Below are 23159 nucleotides of genomic sequence, written 5' to 3'. Positions count from 1 at the left end.
AATGTCAGACCTTAGGGCAGATGTTTGCCCTCTACAGATATATAAAAGCCCAATTCTCCCTCTTTTGAATGCTTTATATTTACAACAGCTTTGTTGGACTGTGCAAGAAATACAAGACTGGATAACAGAAATTTGAATACTTTGTTCACTAAAGTAATAAAATTGTAAACTGATACGAGTATTTGTCAAACATTATGTCATAGAGAAACCTAGTTTCAGTTTTCATGCAAAAAATTGCCTGTTATGAAATGAGAGTACACTGAATTAGTCATTTCCATTAAATCTATGAAGTAGAATTGCCTAGCAACCAAGAAAATTAATTCAGAGATTAAAATAAACACTGTGACACTGACAGAGCAACTGCTATTCTACCTCAATAACTATAAAGACACTTAGAAAAGAGGTGTTTTCTTAATTCTTCTTAACAAAGGTAAAACAAACAATTTCATAAAATGAGTCATAATGGACAAAGAACAAAAACAAAGAGTCAAATCAACTGCACAAACCAAATGCAAATAATTACCCTCTTTTTACATAACATCATTGAAATGAAAAACATCGAAAGTTTTTCATATTCTGACAACGGTGAATGAATTGTTGTGGAAGTGTCTAACATGTTTTCCTACTCACAAAGGAGAAATTTGTTTCATTATATTCATTCCACGTAAGTATTCTATATTTTAGTACTTACTAGTTTAATTATTTTTAGAATTTATGACCATGCTTACCTGAAAATTCTGCATCATTACTACCCACTTCTACCCTTAGCCAAATTACTTCTAATCACACTTCGGTAGGAAAGCTTTTAAATTATACAGTTTATCACATTGAGATGGTTATGAAAAAAAAAAAAAAAAAAAAAAAAAAAGAAAGACCAAAAAACGTTTACAGATTAAGGACAGTGAGGATGAGTGCAATAATTTAGTTTAATGACTGCTACATATTGCTTGTTACATCTGGGCCATTGTGTAATTCATTGGCCCTGAAGGACCACAAAACCCCAGCAAAATTATCCCTTTAAAAATAAAACAGCCACATTCTGTAACATTGAAGTCTATCACCTTGTCAGGGTATTAGATTAGAGGAATGATTACAGATCAGGGATTCTGGAGTGGCAGTACTTTCATATCTAGTAGGAGACAGTCCATCTTTCCAGCTTGAGGTACAGAGTTAGTACGGAGCCAAAAAAACCAAAAAAAAACCAGGAGTGATTAAGGCAAGAATAACACAAAGGAGAAAATATGTATCCCAGAGGATATGACAAGATGGCAACTGCAGCAGCTGTATAAAATCTAGTTGAGTCTACATTAAAAGATAATAATAAAAATAAAACAGTATTAGGAATAAATCAAGACAGACAAGCAGGAATAACTGTGTATTAGAAGGTAACTCCCTAGGCATGGACATAGCTATTCTTCTTTCAGGAAAGTGTATTTCAGCTTTTTAGTTGTGTATAATATTCACAAAATACAGCCACAGCCAGCTACAGATTCTTTAAAGTCTCGAAATCCACATATTACAATCACTAGATCCAGTTCAGAGGTGTCCCAACTGGATTTTAAAAGTTCATACTGTCAATAATTATGCAATAAAGTAAATGTGTTCATCTTCTAGAAGGGGATATGACAGGTAATAAAGGAAGGATATCTGCTGGAAGTACAGACAACACAGATGGTATAGACATGTAATAGATCAAAATGAAAAAATATTAACAGCAAAGAGTCCCCATTAGATAAACGCAGCCATAAAGCAGATAAAAGAGCCCAAATGTCCTTAACAGGTTCCCTTGTGTCTTAAATATTTGATGAATGTACCAGATGGGGAGGGGGGAGAAAAAAATCTTGTCTGAACCACAAGCAAAAACACAGCTGACCTAAAAGACCTACCCACCACTAGGTTATAATTACAGCAGTGTACTCACCAGTGAATAATGTTCATGAATCTAGAATAATTTGGAGATATTGAAAGATGACATCTTTGAGAACAGGTAGCCTCCATATGCTGTCAAATATCTGAAATTAATTTTCATTTTCTGGCCTATGTGCCACATGTCATGGGTGTCATTGAAGCATACATATTTTACTGAATTCTTAGGATAGTCACAGTGATGAACATCCTCTTTATAAATTTTATCTATGTTAATGAAGAGCTATCATAAAAATAGAAGATACATCAACTCTACATGTAGCAGAAAAAAGTATATTTTTTTCCCTTTAAAAATTTTAACAGCACAGGTCTTTATAAAAAAATCTTAGGAAAAATCTTAGGAAAAAATGCACAGTGCTCAGACTAGACATTGTCAGAGTCCAGAACCTTCTAATAAAAGAAAACTTTGTAATTGATGTTCAGCTCAGAAGGATTTATTAAATCTACACCAGTCTAGCCCAAAAAATACAGGCAAATAACCAACATGCTTGTCCAGACCTACATTCAAAGATCATCTATAGTTTGTTACAAGAGGACAGCAAGAAGGAAAATGCCAGTGTTAGTCTTGCACTAGAAGCAAGAATTTAATGAAAACAAACTCCCAGATAATCTTAGAAAGCAGACCATGACCATGTTGCAGGGAAAAAAAAGGTAAAAAGAAGGTCACTAGTAGCCTGCCTTGGGAAAAATTCCATCTGCACAGCAAATTTGATGATCATCTTGGCTTAAGTATGCAAACAAGGCACACTAGCAAAATTGTTCAATGCCACTAGAAGGTCCAGTATGCCCTGCCTGGGAGTAAATCCAAATTCCACTAATTCAAAACAAAACTACAAACAAAAACCTTTTTAAAAAAAAAAAAAGCATCTAAGAAGAATAATATTTTTTTAGAAACTGCAGACAGCCACAGGAGACCCAAAGCATATTAATCACTGTAATACCATGTGATACAAACAAAAAAAAATCCTCAGCTGATAAAAAACTCCATTCAATCTTCCTTACAGTCTCCTCTCAAGCCCTTTTAAATTGCATCATCATGTATTCTCACAGATATCCTGCCAAAAACCTGACAGCAACATGCAAATTACTCCATGGCATTGTTATGTCCTAATCTTAGACGTTCATGTGCTTCCTTTTTGCTTATATTGGTATAAAACCAATGGGATTACTCACCGTGCGTGACATCAAAGATGCATCTTTAAGTCTTTGCAAGATCAGAGCTTTGGTCATTTATTTTCCAGATTTTCAAATTACTGATGTCTATAATTTTTGGAAGTAATCAGGGGCCATATATGCACTTACAAGTAAATTTTATTCTTTTCTACAACATTGTTGATAAAAGGGGTCCTTAATGCTCTATCAGAACTATGAATTTTCCAGCAAAAGGAAAGCATTAGGTAGCAAATGTAAGTCAAGACTAAATAGTAGACATGTTTTTTGATTCAGAGGAGTAGATATCAAACTGATTATGAACACCTGAACAACAAGACACTTTCATTTTAATCTAGTTCAGCCATCTAGTTAAGTAACATGGCAACAAGGTGCCTGACTATCAGAGAACTGCTAAGAGAACCTGCAGGTGTTTTCAAGGAACTGCAAACTGCTACTAAGAGGAAAAGTGAGGGAAATCGTGGTTATGTTGACCAGAAGCAGTGGACAGCATGTCAGTAAAAAATAAGAAGGCTGAGAAATTCTCTGAATAAAATTGTGCTGCTATATTAAAACACCACAATGAATACGAGAAGCATTTTGTACATCTAATATACTCAGACTAATTCACAATAAAGTAAACCACTGTATTTGTGTCAATGAGCTAGAAATGTAAATTCCTTTTCTATACAGGACTGGTTTATCAACAAGTCATGAATAAAGGCAAACTATTTTAAGCAGGAAGCATTTCACACCAAAGCTACTCAGTTTAAAAATCAATAGTACAACATTCAATAATATAATTGAATACTCTCATGATCAACACAGTGGCTAGTGGTCAATGGTCCCTTTCTCAAGGCAATTTCAGACATTTACTTTCATCCTCAGTTATGCATACTGAGTTACTATTTACAATGACTTATCAACCCACTACCCCCATAACTTCAAGTACATGTTCTTTATTGGTTATAGTGTTGTTGAAAAACGTTATCTTTTTAGAGTTTGTAAGTTCTTTTATACCATATGCAGACCTCAAAATATTATTTTACTATCATCATTATTATCAGTAAAAATAATAATTTCACTGACATCTGCTCAGTTACGGTTTTTCACAATGGACTAATCCACAAGCCAGAGGCTGTATTTGGGCTCACTGCACCCAGTAGCAGCTACTGCATCCTCTCCTACTGCAGCTGTCTGGCCTGTTTAACACAGGTAGGGCATAGAAACATTTGTCTGGTCCAAGTGACAGCAGCATGTTCTTCTCAGTCATTCCCCACCTCCTCCACTGGAAAGGGAGCAAATCAAACATAAGCATCAGAGAGACTAGATCCCAGCTCCAAGCTGTGTCACGGACATGGTAAATAAATTATGCAGAAAAATGTAGCTGGAAATAAATTTTCATCACAGAGATTACAGAACAAGCAGACCAGTAAAGAGCAAGGAGCTGCTGAATATATATCACTTAGTACATATGAACACATTATGGTATTTGAGTGGCAAAAGGCAAGGATTAATTTACAGGAGAGGTTTAGGTAACTTTACCTTGTCTATCGCCATTCATAACAAGGAAAGCAATTCTCAACTGAATGACCTCACTGTTATTTAGATAATTCACAAACACTCCCAAAGCATTCATGTTACTGACAGTAACTTTCCCTGTCTCAGAGCCGAAAATCTTTTGAAGGTTGCTTGGTGTGAGATGAGTCATAAAATGGTAAAAGAGACTGGGAGCAAACAATGTGGCAGATGGAAGTAGAACAAAACAGGGTGTATGTATTAGCTTTCTTGTGGAGAGATGAAAGTCAGAGCTTTGTGCCATCCAAGCACAGGGGTAAGTACTTAGTTTGGATAGGTTTCCTCATCTCATCCTGCAGTACCAATCAAAACCATGACATCAGAACCTCAGGATCTACTCCTCCATAAAAAAACACAAACCTAAATTCTTAGCTATGGTCAAATTTCCTCACTTGAGAACTGCAAGTATATACCCCAAGCTCTTCCCATGGTTGTTTTCTAAACGCTTTTAAATTGATTCAAAGTTATGCCAGGTACTTACTATTGCATGTACCTTAATAGAGTAAGAGATGATTTGATGGGAAAGCAGAGGGTGGGAGGCTTAGATGAACTACATAAAGAAAGCTGATTCACCAGTACCAGAGGGTGCCACTACACTGTGGAGCCTCCCACACTGGCTACATCACCTTGCTAAGCAAGCGGGGGTACAATACCAGCTTCCTTCACCAGAGAAACTAGGCCAGCAAGTCAATTGTGATAACTTTTCCATGACTGTGAAGTGATACACTTTCCTTTTCCAACTAACAGAACCTTTACTATTTCTCATCACTTTAAGATAAAACCAAACTTACTCTCCCTCTTCCCTCACCTACAGCCTCCAATAGCTTAAATAGCCAGAAACTGCCCACAATTACAATATTACCATAGTAATTTTATGGTATTATTAGTAGCTATGAACATAGCTGCTGTTTTACTTGGGGGGAAAAATGTGCTTAAATTAATTGCTCACTATTTTAAAAAGATAATTCAAATTTATGCTTCTATTAAGTTCTTATGTAAAACTCAAATATTTTTCCAACTCTAATATTGTCTTCCACCACAGTTTAGTGGTGGGTTGGCAATGTTAGGTTTATGGTTGGTCCTGATGACCTCAGAGGTCTGTTTCAATATAAATGATCATAAGATTCTTCTATTTTCATATCAGTTTCAGACTTCCGAAGCCCTCTGAAAGCATTTCATATTCTACTGCTTATTCTTTCTTCTTTTCTTCATTTTGCCTCTCTTGAATCTCTATCAGCGCAATCATCAATCATCTCGACTTTTTTCTTTGTGCCTTGGTGCAGAGCAATCCCTGCCTAATCACTTAGCTATGCTACGACACTCTCTTCCTTCAAATTCCTCCTTAATGTCCAATTTTGCCTGTATAAAATCATTCTTCTGCAACCTGAGAAGTAAGATGTGACCAGCTATGACTTAATTAATAAGCATACAGCACTTGTCATCTTCTATTACATGTTCCTAGAAGAAATTTCAAAATGTTGCAGAATTTAGGTTCCATGTCTTCCAGGCGTTAAAAAGAAAGTAAAGAAAGTGCTTCCAGAGAAAAATGAAAGCCAGGATAACAGTCAAAAAGAGCTTCTTTTTATTTTTTTTATAAGAGGAATTTTTTAAAAGCGCAGTCTTGGGGTACGAATAAGAAGGTACTGACAAGTGAGGGGAAAAAATATTTTTGCTTTAAGTTTTTTTGAATTCTGGCAGTAGTACCTCTCTGAAAATCTCATATACCAAAAGTGCAGCATTTTTGTTGGTGTAGTTTTGTACCAAAATCTCAGCAAATGCACTATTCGCCTCATGCCACTATTAAAAACTGAACATATAAAAAATTGATACTAAATTTATTGTGATAGTCCTTTGCCATATAATTGTATTGTTATCACTACTGGGGAAAGAAAATGAAACTTTCACTGTGTGAACCAAATAAAGTCCTCAGAAACTGTCCAAGTACAACTGTAAGGTGCATTATAAGTGTAAAAAGAAGAGTAATTGCTTGCATTTAGTAGTTGTATTTCAGTAACTGTTATTTGGAAAAATGTTGTTCCAGATGGCTGAAGTATAAATTTTGGAAGGATTACTGAACTCCTACATGATAACTAGTAAGAAGCAGATGAAAAATTTTGAGGCAAAAAAATAAATGGTAAAAATTAGCCTTCTTGAGACTAATGCTTTGAAGCATAAGAGTTACCATGGACAAGCTAAGAGAATATGTAAGCCATTTTTCTGTCAGTGCTGTTCCTCCATAAGGCCCTAGAGCACATGTACACAACAGTTCCTAGTTTTGTTAATTCCTACTTGGTGTATACCTTTGACCTTCTCAGCTTTAATGCTCTGAGTTTGATCCTTCTGCAGCTGAGAAAATGACAAGGCTTACTCCTCACTCTCTGCACAGTGGAACTGAAGCCTCTCTAACTACCCACTCCCACATGAAAAAATTTGTGACAACACACCAAAGTGGGACTTGCTGCCTGTCTCAGAAATCGGCCACGTGATAAGACATTGCCTGGAATTCTGCATCTAAGTCACTTGAATTGCCTGAAAATTCTTCTGAAATAGAATTGCCAAACAGAATATTAACTGACAAAGTATTTCATATAAGATCAATATTCACCCTTGCCTTTTCACATTCTGTTTTGTGATGGCCATCAGCTGCCTATAATCTTCATGGGTTTTATAAAATCATTCTTCCTGTCTACAATCTGAGGCAGAAGAGCCCAAAAAGGTGACTGGGGTTTTTTTTTCTTTTTTTAATAATTTTCTACTCAGTTCTCCATACAAAATTACCAGGAGGAAATCACGTACTCTCACCTATGTATATGGGGAGAATTAATAGGTAAAATCTATTTTATCAAGAAAGCAATTTCCTCCATTCTTCCATGTTGAATTTTTAGTGCAGTGGGAGGCTACTTAAAATAGGCCACAAAGTCACATTCCCAAATTGTTTAAGGTACTTATCAGAAATGAATGCACAGTCACAATCTAAAATGAAAATAATTTGAATATTAGGTATAACAATCTCTCAATCCTTCTCCATAAGGAATCTAAGCACTCAGCTGAATCAAATATAATTTTGCTGTATCTATAGTATTGCATTGTCTTTCCTAACTTCTTAGGAAGTTCTTTTTTTAGAGTAATTGGAAACTCAGAGTAGCCCTTTTTCGCCAAAGGAGAGCCTTTACTTTCACAAAGTGTCAAAAAAGCTTTTTATAAATTTGCATTGCTATTTCGATACAGTATTTTTTTCACTAACTAGTGTAAATCTATGATTTAAATAAATTCAACACTTTTTTCCTAAGCATTTACATCTCCTATGAAAAATCTTTTTAATATAGCTTATTTATGAAATTGACATCCAAGTGTCAAAATAACCATGAAGACTTAAATTTTCACACATTGAATTGAGGATTCCATCTGCCTTGGGGCAGTTGGAATGTTTTTTTGCCCTGAAAGAGTGTATATAAAATTATAATTAAGTCCTATTAATGCTGGATTTTCATGCCTAGGACTAGTATAATGTTAAGCCTGTTAGAAATACAAAGTTTTCTACTATTAACGCAGACATTTCAATGTTAAAGATTAAATAAGCAAGCAAGACTAAATTTATTTACATCATTATCTATTAATAAAAGTCTAATGTATTGAATAATAACATATTCAAATTACAGCTCTACAAGTCAGTGCTCCTTATGCAAGAATATTAAGTAAGGTAGCCTGTAGATACTACATAAAGGAAAACAACTCTTACAGTATTAGAACAATTCACTTCAAATTCATATTGACTGTTATTGCATTTTTCTTTAATAAACCATATTGATTTACTACTAAGGAGTATTAAGCAGGAAATACAGTGAGATAGTTTGCCAGATGCTAAAATTTATTTCCATATTTAGCATTGATTACAAAGAAAATTTATTTACTCTGTTAGTGACTTTGTAGTGGTTAAGTGACTATTTTATCTGATGCTCTTATTATAACACTCACATTTTTAAGAACAGGAAACAATAAACATGATGAAAGTCAAGACCATTCTACTCTGAAGCAACTTGCAAAAATCCAGTTTGAACAGAAGTTTGGGAAAGCCTGAACACAAGCCTACTAAGTTGAAAAGGTATTCCCAAAGTAAATAGAGACTGACCTCTGCCCACCATGTTTTCTTTAAGAATGAAGCGCTACAAATCCAGATTTGGTATGAAGAATATCAGCCAGCAAATGTCTGCTACTTCCTACTCAAGAGCCCAAATTTAAAAACTATTTCTAAGTTACTTTTGAGTACTAACAACATAAAAAGGATCTAACTAAAGATACAAGCATGGCTCTCAATGTGGCATTTACAAAATAACTCCTCCATTTTATTTACAAGTATTGTCACAAAAAAATGTCAAAGTGCAAAATACTGGGATTTCCTCACTCATTTTAGCCAACTTTGCAATGACAGTCAAAAGAAAAGAAATATTCCTCTCTCTAAGAGGCAAATAGGAAGACATAGAAGACTAAGATGGAAAGCTTGCCAGCAGTGTTTGAACTGTTTGGCCATTAGTATTTCTTAATATGAAATAAAACACAATTTTCATCTACTCTATACTGTCCTACGAAGTCAGTCTGCCATTTTCCAAAAAGTACTGAAGCAAGAGGAAAAAATTTACCCTCTCATGACTATAGAAGCAGAGGCCGTGTCTACATTTTACTGATGACATTCTAGGCTCCTTACGATTTTGTTCCAAAACTCTGATTAAAGCTCTTCTTTACTGGTATGCTGTGACAACAAATGAAAAAGCTCTGATAACAGGCTGCAGATCCACTTTTATTGCTAATGCAGGCCAAACATCATTTTCTGGCATTCAATCATTTCTAGTCACAATAATACTACATAATTTTTTGCTATCCTACTGGTGAAACCTTAACTGTGTTAGGTATACACAGTTAGAGGTTAGGTTAGAGCTTAAGTAAAATTAGTATCCTTCCTCATTTTTGCTGCTGTACAAACACATGATGCTCCATTCACTCCCAAGACTTTATTTTACATAGGAATTCAAACTTCAAAATGAAGTTATGGATGAATCATTAAAAAAGGCAAATTCATCTTGCATTTAGTGCAAATGGTATGATTTACTGTGCTCCAGAACATTTCTCTTCTTTTCTGAAACAGATTTTGGTGAGAGTAATCTGTCACTTGCCTTACAAATGCAAAAATTTACAGTGCCTGCCCTCTGAAAAGTTCTTTATTGTGATGAATAACTGGGGCTGGGGACACCACTGTAATCTTAGTTCTGTCACAGAGGGAAGATCCGAAATGCAGGAACTGGACATGTACCTTTTTCCACATCACAAAGTTATCAGTTTGACATCATTGTCTTTTAAACACTGGCAGCTGAGACCTACCACTGCCACATGCAATTTATGCATGAGGTTTTCAAAATTAGCATCCTTAAAGACATCAGTGAAATTTCTGCTTCTTAGTGGACCTGGGGTTTTTTTTGAAAAATAAATCCAGTTTAGTTATTGTGAGATTTCCAGACAGCAAATTTGCAATCAAATGTCTTAGTATGTTCGAGGTCTAGCACGTAACATAATGTCAGTGTTCGAGAAATTGTGAACAAGTTGATATTTCTGAGATGTTGTGGCTTTTTACCTTTTTAGAATATATTTTAGTGTCAATTTACTTTTGAGGCATTTGAGACAGACATCCTACACACGTTCAGTTCTTGGACAGCTAGAGATAGCTGCAGAGCAAATACCTTTGAAACCTCCTCCCCAACCTGTACTGACTTCCTAGCAAGGGAAATGTGACATCAAGAGGAAATAAAGGGAGGGAAGGAGGCACTACAAGTCTTCCAGTACTTTAAAGAGGATATTTATGAAAAGAAATTATTTTTGGTTTCAATGTTTACAGCTTTACACAAAAACACTACTGGGCAACAGCCTTATCTCATTTTACCATATTAAGAGTAGTGATGCCAGTACGAAAACACACTTTCTGCGGCCAATAGAAAGAAAATGTGGAGGGAAGATGTCCCTTTGAAGTGAGTTTCTAGTAAGTCATTACTTTCAGAGGAAAAAAAATGGAATGTATTTTCCAAATGGAATAATTTTCCAAGATACAGACATAAAGAAATCGTAAGTGTTAAACGTTAGACTGTTGAGAGACTGTGGCAGAAGGTCCTTATTTGGAAACATTGTGCTAAGAATTATGTTTGCTTATTTCATAAAATTCTCAGAAATAAAAAGGCTTCTAAATCTCCTAGAGCTATCTTGATCGTATTTATGAAATGCATCAATATGAAGTTATTCACTTCCATCATGGCTGCTAGCAAGACGTAATGCTGTTCAGTGGGAGGTTCAAAGCATCTGCTCTGAAAAGCACAGGAGCTGATAAGCAGTGACAATTTATACTCCCATTGATTTTGTAGAAATCAGAAAAAGAAAAGAAAAGGAACATTTAATTCGAGATGGCAGGAGGATGAAAAATAGAATATATGAATTACAATTACTGTTTCTGAAGTGCTACAATTAGCAAAATTGATCTGGATGACCTGGAACTATCCTGTGGATATCAATTAAGCCCACAGTAGATAGATCACACTAAATGAAAGCAAAAAACCCCTAGAAACTATGAAAGAGAACCATCATACTAGTACAGTCAATATTTTTCAAGTGCAAAATGCAAAACTTAAGGAGATCCACGATTTCATAATCATCCCTACACTTCTCTAGCATGCAATCAAGCACCTCTGAAAACTAAAAATTGAAAATATTTTTTTAATTTGCCTCCTGAATTGCAAATTTTCTTGAAATTCTAAATACATTTTAAAAGCTAAAATAACCCAACGAGGGAACATGACATCTTGAAATGACAAGTTCCCAGGCATGGTCACAGAAACTAAGCAGCATTCCCTTTCACTCCAATAAGGAAAAATACACATGATTTATGAGCTTTTAACATTCTTGTGCCACTCTCTGTAACGACAGCTGGGTACCACTAAAGAGAAAAAAGGCTGAACACATGGCATTTTAAATGGGGGTGGGGGGTAAGTAGTGTTAGCTGTTGTAATCACACTATTAATCACACCATTTTGAGTGGCTATTGGTCATTCAACTGCTTATCATATGAACAATGAGGACACAGTTTATCTATAACAAACACTTTCAATATGCAAAAATTATTCACATTTTTTTTTACCTCTCTCTAATAAGAATTTAGAGATTTCGAATTTCACACTGTTTCTTCAAGCAACCTCATTTGATAGCAATGACGTATTTTGATTCCTTGGTCAAATAATTCAATTTACTTGTTTTAAGAAGCTAAAGTACACATTTCAGAATTTTTTAAAAAGCATGTCTTCAATTTCTAAGTGTAAACCACCCAAACAATTTGAATCATGCAGTAAAAGTATTGATTTTACCTTTGGGAAAAAAAACCACACCAAACCAAAACAAAACAGAAAAACTGACCTGTCCTGTACTTTCCTATTCTATCTTTCATTAACAAATAATAAAATTCAACTGAAGAAACTGCTGTAATCAGATACTAATCTATTTACCTATAATTGTAAGTGTGCATACACACGGAGCACATAAATCATCTTTTAATGTTCTCATGACTATATACTGTGCATCTAGATCAAGTCAGGACCATAAACAATTCAAAGCTGCATTCTGTCTAAATGGGTCACTTATAATGAGAAAGCACGACATTTACATGTAGGAAGTAGACTGATCAGGGAGCAGAAAAACAGAATATGGCTTCAGTGCAGAAAAATATGCCTTTACAGGCAATTTGTGCTAAATTATTTGACAACTTCCTATATCCTCCTCAAAAATGGAAGTGAATTCAAAAAATGTAAAATGAAAAGAATAAAAACTTAACAGCAAATATTCACTAGGGTTACCCTTTGTGCTTGCAGTAAAGAAAAATGAAAAAAGCCTCAGTTCTTTTCACTACTGTCATGTCGCTTGTACAGAATAACACTTAAGTGAAAAGACTGAAAACACTGTCCCCCAAAGATCCACACATTAATTAATTGTCCACAATCGCTTTAAATTGGACCTTTAAGTGCTAACATTTCCCACAACATTCAGTTGTTTTCAACCACAAGCCATGGAACAGAAATGCTCTGAACATGATATGTACATCTTGCTAAAGCAATTTCAGCTGCAGCCTGCAAAATTAATTTCTGCAAAATGCAAATCTGTGCCATGCAAATATTAGAACGATAGCAAGTCTGCTGCAACACATTACAAAACCAGAGTGGCAAAAAAGGAGAGGGAAATTTCAGTACTGCCTAATATATACAAAATGTACCCCATGTCTTTGTTCAGTCTGGGTTCTCATTCAAGGTGTAAATACTGGTTACATTGTTAGATATCCAACTGCAACCAGCTCCAAATATTGTGTGAGTAGCTCTCTCATAGTCACACTAGACTCCCTTGACCCAGCTAGACAAGCGTGAAAACGTAAAATAAATGAACATTAACAATGACTAGTCTGAAAAGCAGGCTGCATTAAATGCTCGCAGAATTATTCATATAGATGCAAAATTTGCTACCTACATTCTTTTTATACTAGATATCAGCTGGCAGTCACTATATTAATGCTATGTGCTACTGCAGAGAGAAAAAATGAAGTAAATCATATGAAAATAATACGTCTTTCCCCATCTGCCACATATGGATATCCCCCAACCTTACAGCATGCTGCTAAGGCAAATAAGGAACAGCAAAATAATTATCTCCATGCAAAGAAAAAGCAATTTTAAAAAAAATACCTTTCTGTGTTTGTCCCTCTTCCATATTCTCTTCCATGGCTACCTTTCTTCACTAGAAACAGCTACAGAGAATTAATCAAAAGCTTCAGTCAGATGTAGGAAAAAGTGTGGATTTTTTTTTCCCTGGGAAGCTCCAACAGCAGAGGCTTAGGCAAGTCCTCAGAGCTTAGCTAAGGCTTCCTCACTCTCCTTGTTTGCTTGGAGACGGGCTGTCAAGTGTAATTTCATTCAAATTACTCTTCCGTGAAGATTATCAATTTTTCTTCTCAAAGCTGCCCATTGTGTACCACTGTAAGCAGGTATTCAAATGAACAGCCTGTGAATTTTGGGGGGAAATTTGGTCTGAGCCCTTATGGCAATGACATCGATTCATAAGCCTCACTTTGCATATAAAATGGAGTAAAGAAATCGAGGTTTGTATTGAAATCTGTGTTTAAATTGAAGACAGGCTGTACTGAAAACAGATGGAGGGGTGTTCTCCTAAGGGGAAGCAGACCACCAACCCATAATTCCCCCTATTTGCTACTGAAGTGGGAAAGCCCAAATGCCTGTGGGTTCTTTATGCTGTATTACTTGTCTTTCTCTCTCTCTCTCCCCCCGCCTCTCCCCCTCCTCCTGTATCAGCACATTTAAGAATATGACTCTTCATTTCCCTTCTTCTCATATATCTGTATCATTGCGAACTAACAACAAATATACACTACTGCCCTTACAGTATTCTAAAAAAATCTTTATAGCAATACAATTTTGTGTGTATGTATATGTGTTTACACACACAAGCACAATTTAACACACGACATTAATCACTGCAAATTTTATGCACTACACACATGCTCATTGTCACAGTAAACAGGAATTTAGAGGCAGTTCAGAGGTTTAAAACAGTTCTTGCATCAATTCTTTTTCTGATTCCTCATATCTCAAATTTTTCAAAGCTCTTTTAAAATAACTGGATCTTAAAACGGTGAATCACCACATGTGGAGATGTACATGAGGAAGTACATACAAACACATACACTGCTAGGAGTTTGCTCCGGAAAAACATAGGTTAAATATACTGTGAGGGTACCTACTAATTTGGGGAGCTCTGCAGTCTGATTTGGAATGCAAATTGGACGCTGCAGTCTAGCAATAAATTAGCATTTTTGTACCTTAGTCTACAGAGTAATACATCATCATTTCAAGACTTCATTATTTCACCAAAAGTGAAAACTGAACACAATTCCAATTTTTCTTTGCAGGTTTAACTTCTCATCCTTCTTGGGGAGGTGACTAAAACTTAAACAATAAAAACTACTATGGCTGAAAATTCCTATTAACATATGATAAATAGCTCATCCATTTACTTTATGCTATCTGAATACATTGACTTAGTTCTGCCTTCTGAGACAAAAAAATCCAGTTGTTTACTTTGGCTGGTTGGGTTTTGTTTGGGATTTTGTTTAGGGAGGGGCTTTTGGGAGGGGTTGTTGGGGTTTTTGTTGGTTTTTTTTTTAACCTGCTTGCATTTATATCTGTTCACATCTGGTTCACATCAGAGTAATTATCATGTATGAAATTAAATGTATATATATAATTAAATAACAAAATCATTATTTATAACTCAGCATATTTCCTACCAATTTTTTCCCTTTTAATTCATGTTTCTAGGGCTCAATTTTATGGAATGACTGGAAAAAATCAGGTTTTTTCATTCTCAGATCTAATTTATCTGAGGAATTGAACTGATTTAAAAATCAACACATTGAGAAGGTCTTTATATATAGAAGTGCTGCAAACACCATAGGAACTAAGTGTCTTCCATTTTTCTAGAAATTTTTCTCTCAGATAATTTTTAAGAGGGGCATATTTCCTTTAAAACGGATCTCCTGGGTCTCCTCTGCTATTCTTTCTCTTCAAAATCTTTCCTTACATAAGCATTAACAAAGTTTCATATTTTAAAAAGGGTCCGGCAAATATTTTACCCAGGCTGGCCAATCACTTCTAAGTTCTGTTTCTCAATAGCAACAAATATTTGAAGTGACCAACATCCTCAACAGTGATGTTTGCAACAATGGAATATATTGTTCCTTGAAACATACATACAAACTTTTTTCAAGTATAACAGGAAACAAAAAGAAAAAAGTTTGGAAAGAAATAACTAGGAGAAGATACAATAAAGATGGCACAATCTTGAGTGGCATAAAAAGGTCGAGAAGAAACAACCTGTTCAATAAAGGGACAGGGACTGCAAAGAAAGTAGGCCCAGAAGTAAACAAAGGCATATTAAACAATGTGTATTTAAGCTGTGAAAACTTGTAGCAGACTGTTGTAGAGGGGGAAAAGAACTCAACAAAATAACAAGGAGAATCTGAATCACAAGGATTCATAGAAATGAGATCTCTGAGCTGCAAATTACTGGGGAGTAGAGGAATATTTTGTGAAAAAGTTTTAGCCATTTCTTATTCTACTTCCAAGACAGACTACTTTAGACACAAATATATGAGATACTGAGCTGAATGAATCCTTGATGTACCTCCCACTACGGCCATTTTCACATCAGGTTCACACACCTTAATTTTAATGACAGGATTTTTAGCTTCCTAAAAAGCCTACTACACTCACATGCCAAAGCTTAAGATGAAATCACTGCAATTGATGAAGCAAAGCACAACATTGACAAAAAATGGCTTTAATTTTAACGGCCACCCCTACAATAATCTATTTTTCTTCGTAAATATTATTTTTATGAAGATACTGACAACTCCTTCTATTAAGCAACAACTCCTCCAAACTATGTAAGTGCCAAAGCTCCTTCTTCAGAGAACTCTGCTTAGTTTCAGGTGCTATTAACTGGTCATCTACACTGCTTGTGTGAGAGTGAGCAACAAAGAGAATGTGAAAGATTTCATGTAGGCTTCTTTCATATTTAACTGCACTTTATTAACAAGGTTGAAACATGAATCTGTCTACCCGATGTTTCTTTAGAACTGCTCCAAGGACCTTTCAAAATTAAATTATGAATAGATGTTAATCCTAAAGTCAAAGAACAGAAAAGCTCTGCAAGTCTTACACAGAATAACATACCAATGCAGAAAATGCCAACTGTATGTGACTAAGGAACAACCACAGAGGCTTTCTTTCTTCAGCATACTGAGAAACATATTCACCATCGGTGATATATAAATTACTTTAAAACTGTATAGAGAAACGACACAAGCTTCTGTTTCTGGAAACACTTCTCATACAGAAAGGAGCTATGCTAGTGGGAACTACATTCAGCTGCCTAAAATTCCCTTTTAATGTGAAATGAGATTATTGGTGCAAGTGATCATTGGACAACCATGGCAATTGTAAAAGGCAAGGCAACACAGAACATCCAACTATATAATGAGACTAAATAAACAGTTAATCAAGAGAATAATTGGAAGCTGATGACATTAAGGGATCCCCTGGTGTCCATTATGATATTATGAAATGTAGCTGAGCACTTACAGCTTTAAACAGCGTGACAAACACCTGACTTTTACTCCCAGTTCTGTATGGCCTTCAAATCAGTTTACCATTCCATCCTTCAGTCCTATCGATTTTCAACTACACAATAAAGATAATGTTGTGGTGCAGCGATGTCTCAATCATGACAACATAATAAACTTGATTATGAATACATAATTTAAAAGCACAAAATTATTTATGTTGCTAATACAACTATCTCAATAACCAAGCAAGAAAAATCAAAAGCCAGCTCAGATTACTTCAGCTATTTTGTCTGTGACTACAGGAGGAAGTTGTGATGGATATGGAGAGTGAAGCAATATGTGTTCTCCATGCTTGGAAGGAATTGACTTTGGACTGATGCTAGTCAGGTCCCACTGATGGACTGCCCTTCAGGAGTTCGAGTGGTGTACAGTTCACTCCTGGAAAGCATGTTCTGGTTTCATTAGATGAAAAAATAAAATGCATATATAAAACATTTATGAAAACATAAAAACAATTTATGTTCTTAGAGAATATTCTATGATGCAAACCAAAATACAGCAGGTGAGGAAAAGTAGGACATATTTTAAAAGTTCACTCCTAAACTCACCTAAACACTAACGTAGATGCACAGATAGTTATTATTTTATGTAAATTAGGCAGCAGATTATAGAAATCTGGAAAACATAGAAAAATTAAAACTGGCACTCCAATTTTCTATTTAGAGTGCTCCACTATTTATATTTTATGTTCAAAATTGAAATGTAACTATAAAATATTAGCACAGCATTTTTCATCTTTGGAATATCCCAACAGAGGGGTGTTGAAGGAAGCATTGGGAAGCTTTAAGACTTCCAAAATGTCTCTAAATGTCTGCTCTGGGATGTGTATTTCATATTTACAACTTCATGAGATACTCACAGAATAATAAACCAAGAGCACATGGCCCTGAGTTTAACTCATAGCAGACAGTCACACAAGTGTCCAGGGAAAGAAAAAATGCTTAATGACATGAAAATTATCAGAATTAATGGGGAAATGGAATGTTAAGAGAGGAAGGAAGAAAGTAGAAAGCAAAATGTAACGTTAGCAGAATATTGTTGCTTGCCCCATTGATGGGATTTGTATAGTTCTACTAATTCCCAATAATTATTTTTTCTGAGGAAATTATATTCTTCTAGAGGAACGAACTACCAGTTTAAAACACACAGCTATCAAGAGATAGTAGGATGGTCATATAACCTAGAGAAATTTCAGTACAGGGCTTCACCTAGTGGAAAAAAACCTCTTTCTTTTTTTGTGCTCAAGTCTGAGTGTTACATTTGACAGAAGAATAATGGACATCCTTTCCTTGATGACCATAATTTATTCTCATTTCTTTCTGCATTCTTCTATATTCTAACACATCTAGAAGCAGAAATTTTATTGAAGAGGAGGGTGAGAACACAACCTCCTTGCATATAACCTCATTATGTTTCATACTACTAAACACTAACATCATTATTGTATTCAGAAATTGACCTCTTTGTGAAAGTCTCGTCTGGTTAAAAAAATTCCTTCACTGAGAAAATCTTTCATCACTGCATGTGATATTCAGACTTAAAACACAAGAGATAAGAAGTAACCTGTTCATATCAGTATTCAAATATATATTTCATATACGCTATATCGATCAAGAGGAGAAAGATAATAAAAATGATTAACAGTATCTCTGATTCAGAATACCAGTCTTAATATACTTTCAGACTATTATCTGGAGCTGTCGTAAGTACCATCTGTAATTTAAAAACCTTCAGTCTGACTGGCTATGTTTCATGATTCTTACTGGTTTTACTTTCGAAAATAAATAAAATTTTCCAGAGTAAAATTAGTTAACACTGCCAATATAATTCCTCTAAAATTCTGAAGAACTTCAATCATTTTGATACCTAAGACTAAGAAAATTATGCCTTTTGTATCTTGGAATCAAAATTAGCTGCCCATGTTCCTAAAGGATACTGCAACTCAGTCGATAAGGTTTAACTCTGAAAAGATGCTCCTGGGTGATGGATTCATGAAGAGGAATCAACTAAACATGAATGCCAGTATAATTGAGGGAGATGTCCAATAATACATTTTTAGATATGGGTTTCTATGTGTAATGGCTCGATTCTCCACATGGATACTCTAAACATCAACAGTAAGCCTGTAAGTATATTTAAAGCCCAACAATGGATAGCTGTTCACACCCCCTTTCAAAACTGGATGTCACAACATAAGCACAGCATTGTGATCATCCAACAGTGCCTTTTCACCCCAGATTCTACAGGAAGTGGAAATACTTATAAATACCCATACAGACATGCATTAGATCAAGTGATTACAAAAAGAACATTTCACAGGGCAGCATACTCAACACATACAGTTCTAGCAGACTCTGCTTTTATCAGGGGACTTGGATTGCACTATTTTCAAAGGTCTTCTCCAAACCAAATCAGTATGATCATACTCCAAGATTCCCTACTGGCATAACTATCACTGAAATATTCCATATCATTTTTGGTGTCATCAATGCAAAGTTGCTGCTGAAAACTGGAAGTACTTCAAAACTGGCCACAGGTACAGCTTCAATTTAAAAAAGTAAGTTGTTAGGATGGCAAATTTAAGAATAAAGAAAAGAGGCACCTACATTATGCCAGAATATCTACAAGAAAACAGATCTAACAGGAAGTTGTTAAAGTTAAGTTGACATTAGTGGAATTTGAAACTAGACATTGGAGAAGAGAAATTATATTCAAATTAGTTCTTCCAAACACTTGAGAAATTAGTCAAGATTGGATTCTTGGACCCAAACACACACACTTAAAACTAAATAATAATCTGTATTTTCCTAGTTAAACTTAAATTTAATTAGGTCATAGCAATTTTCTGATTAATACTTGCATTATGCAGGAGTTTGGTCTAAATGACCACATTAGGCCCTTCTAGGTTTTAATCAATTAATTATTTAAAGCTGTAATCACGTTTGCTGAGAGATTTCATACCTTAATATGCTCTGAGACTCCCTTGACTTTTGTGGTCTTTGTACACCATAGCGTTCATTCAAGTATCTTCGAAATTTTGGCGTCGGATGAATGGAAGAATTATTTACAGCCAACCCCCTTTTTCTCTTTCCTTCCCACCAGTCTTATGGAGCCAAATAAACTTTGATTAAAAATATTAACCATCCTACATGCAATAACAGTATGCGTATTTCCCTGCGTGGCTCTGCTCCACTGGAGGTTATTGGTTTATTAAAGCATTCAAGTTTCTCTTTGGCTCTGTAGAGTTTCTGTCTTGTCTTCAAAATTTGAGGAATGTCTGAAAGCACCTTCTGACAATTTCAAAAGGTATAGTCCTTTGTTTTGACAAGGACTCCCAAGTTAGTAGCTAAGAAAGCAGCTGTGCACAGAAGAATACAAAACATACACATAACATCATAACATGCACTAATTATAACAAGAATAAATTAATATAACAGTATGGAAATAAAGTAGGAGAGAGGCCAAAAATAAAAATGCACAGACAAGAATGCTTCAAAACAGTTGTCACTATCAGTTATATCTTGCTCCTACTTAATAAAAAGCTCAGTCATTCCTGTTGGGAAACACAAGCATCACATAGGACGACTGAATTCATGATCCCTCACTTCTACCACAGTTCACCATGTGCAAGTGTAACGGACTAAATTCAAGGCATCATTAAAACACTATTATGCTTAAATCTTACCTTAAGTTTCACTATTTGCTATCCATGCCCTGGCTACAAGCTACAGATGAAGGAGTTGAGTTGCACTTCACGAGGGGCATGTCTATAGTTCATGTATTTCTTCTGCTTTTCACTTCAGATACTAAAGTTTCTCCACACAAATCACAACACAGAACAAATAGCCATGTTCCTGCACATGTACAGCATACAAACCACAGAATAATATTCTGTCTATCTGCAACATCCAAGCTGGTTAATTTAAAGTTATCTCCCCATTATTCTAGTTTAGGCATTGGCTTTGTTCATTATTTGACACAAAACAATCTTTGCAGTTAAGACTTTTCGACAACTTGAGACACAGGATCAGAATATCTTTTGTTGGAAAGGATCCACAAGGATCATCAAGTCACTCTCCTGCCCCTGCACACGACAGCTCCAAGACACACACCATGTGCCTGAGAGAATTATTCAAATGCTCCTTGAAGTTGGTCAAGTTTGTGCTGTGACCATTTCCCTGGGGAGCTTGTTATAGTGCCCAAACACCTTCTGGGTAAAGAACTTTTTCCTAATTCCAACCTAAAATTCCTGTGACACAATTTCAGACCATTTCCTCAGGTTCCATCACTGGTCAAAAGGAAGGGGCAAACTACAGTGAGGTCTCCCCTCAGTCTTCCCTTATCTAAGCTGAACAAATGAAGTGACCTCAGCTGCTCCTCATAAGGCTTCCCCTCAAGATCCTTCACCATCTTTGTTACCTCTAATAACTTTCTACCCCTCTTGCATAGTGATATCCAGAACTGCACATGGGACTCAGGGTGAGGGCGTCCCAGTGCAGAGCAGAGCGGGACAATCCCCTCCCTTGCCCAGCTGGTGATGCTGCATGTGATGTGGCCCAGGACAGGGTTGGCCCTCCTGGCTGTCAGGGCACTGCTGAATCATGTTCAACTTGTTATTAGTGATGACCCTCAGATCTCTCTCCACAGAGCTGTTCTCCAGCCTCTTATTTCCCACTTTGTATGTACATCTACAGTTCGCACTTCCAAGGTGCAGGACCTGGCTTTGCCTTCCTTAAAATCCCAATTTACTATATTCTACACACTTTGTACTCTTTTGAGTCTTGAATCCAAGGCATTAATTAAGATGTCCCCAGTCTGATGCAACCTTTGTATCTGACCCATGAGCCAGTTGCTTACCTGCTGCATTGATGCCCTTATCTAGCTGTGTGCAGGACATTTTGTCCAGAAGGATCCTGTGAGAGACAGCATCAAAAGCCTGAAATACAAAAAGATTACATCCACTGCCTTACCTTCTTCAACTGATGGGCCACCTTGTCATAAAAGGATGCCATCAGGTTTGATAAACAGGACTTTCACTTCACGAACCTGTACTGTCTGTGACTGATGACTGCAATGTTTTTCAGTAATGGCCAGAATGATCTCCTCCATGATTTTTACCAGGCACAGAAGTGAGAAACAGGGATCACCTTACAGTAGATTCTTTGTGTAGATGCCAACTACATTTTTGCTAACACTTGACTTTTTTCCAACTGCATCCATTTTAACCAAGCTCTGAAAGGAATAAGAAGCCAAAAAAGGGAGATTAGCAGTCGAGTGAAAAAAAAAAAAGGATAAATAAACTGGCTGCTGGGTCAGTCCTCCCATTGGCATAGAAAGCTTATGATTTATGGAAAATTGTCAAGCTGAAAAAATCATAGATGTTTAATGATTATTATAATGACAATTTTAGTTGCCGTATTTTTTAAAACTTGAGAAATCACAAATATACAATTTGTAAAATAATAGAAGTTAGACTCCGCGTGTAACAGTTTACCAGCAAACTTTTTATTCCTTGGCATACCCCCAATGAGCAATGCATACCTGTCTCTTATAACTTAAATGTAACAAATGTAAGAAAAACTCAAAAATGAATTTTTTAAAAACAAAAATTGCAGCTTTCTAACACTGTTCAAAGCTAGAGATGAAGTGCACCTAGATATAAAAATATGCATGTATGTGTATATGTGTATGTATATATATATAACATGTAGATTTATGCACATAAACATGCCCATACAGATATATACTCCTATGTAGTTCTATTCAGATGCAGTGTCCAACAAATGAGACCTTTATGCAATATGCATGCCCCTCAACAAAAGGCATGTAAAAATCATGTCCTGACAGAACATACATTGAGTGTTCCACTGTATCCCTCACCCTACCCCTTATCATTCCCAGGAAATCAGAGAAAGAGATTTAAAAACTCTAACCGAAACTGAGTGTTCAATGACAGGCTACAAAAGAACAGTTTATAAATATCTTCCATGAGCACTAGTTTAAAGATGTTGGTTCAATGAACTCGCTGGATCCTGTAATCCCTTTTTTAATCTCTGTTATTTACTTTACTCTGTTATTGCCTTTAAAAAACTCAAAGTAGCATTCAATATTCTTATTACAGAGCAACATTACAACAGGACAAGTTGGGGGAAAGAAAGATTAGTAAAACATTATTTCTTTTTTTGAAGCGGCACATTTTGGGTGGTATTCAAGCTAAGATTCCATTACAAAT

At 35.6% G+C, this 23159-nt stretch overlaps 1 protein-coding gene across 1 annotated transcript in view; it reads right to left on the bottom strand.

The window, feature by feature from the left end:
• The window catches only part of GPM6A (glycoprotein M6A), a 109413-nt gene extending 95465 nt beyond the window's left edge, over positions 1 to 13948 (bottom strand). The window contains exon 1 of the mRNA XM_083862501.1: positions 13410 to 13948. Coding sequence (XP_083718627.1) covers positions 13410 to 13446 — 37 coding nt within the window. The 5' untranslated portion in view covers positions 13447 to 13948. The remainder of the gene's footprint in view (positions 1 to 13409) is intronic.
• Positions 13949 to 23159: the final 9211 nt, after the last annotated feature.

This window comes from Zosterops lateralis (assembly GCF_965231275.1).
Source record: "Zosterops lateralis genome assembly, chromosome: 5".
In the NCBI taxonomy this organism is placed as follows: domain Eukaryota; kingdom Metazoa; phylum Chordata; class Aves; order Passeriformes; family Zosteropidae; genus Zosterops; species Zosterops lateralis.
This window is presented reverse-complemented; position numbering and strand designations above follow the sequence as displayed.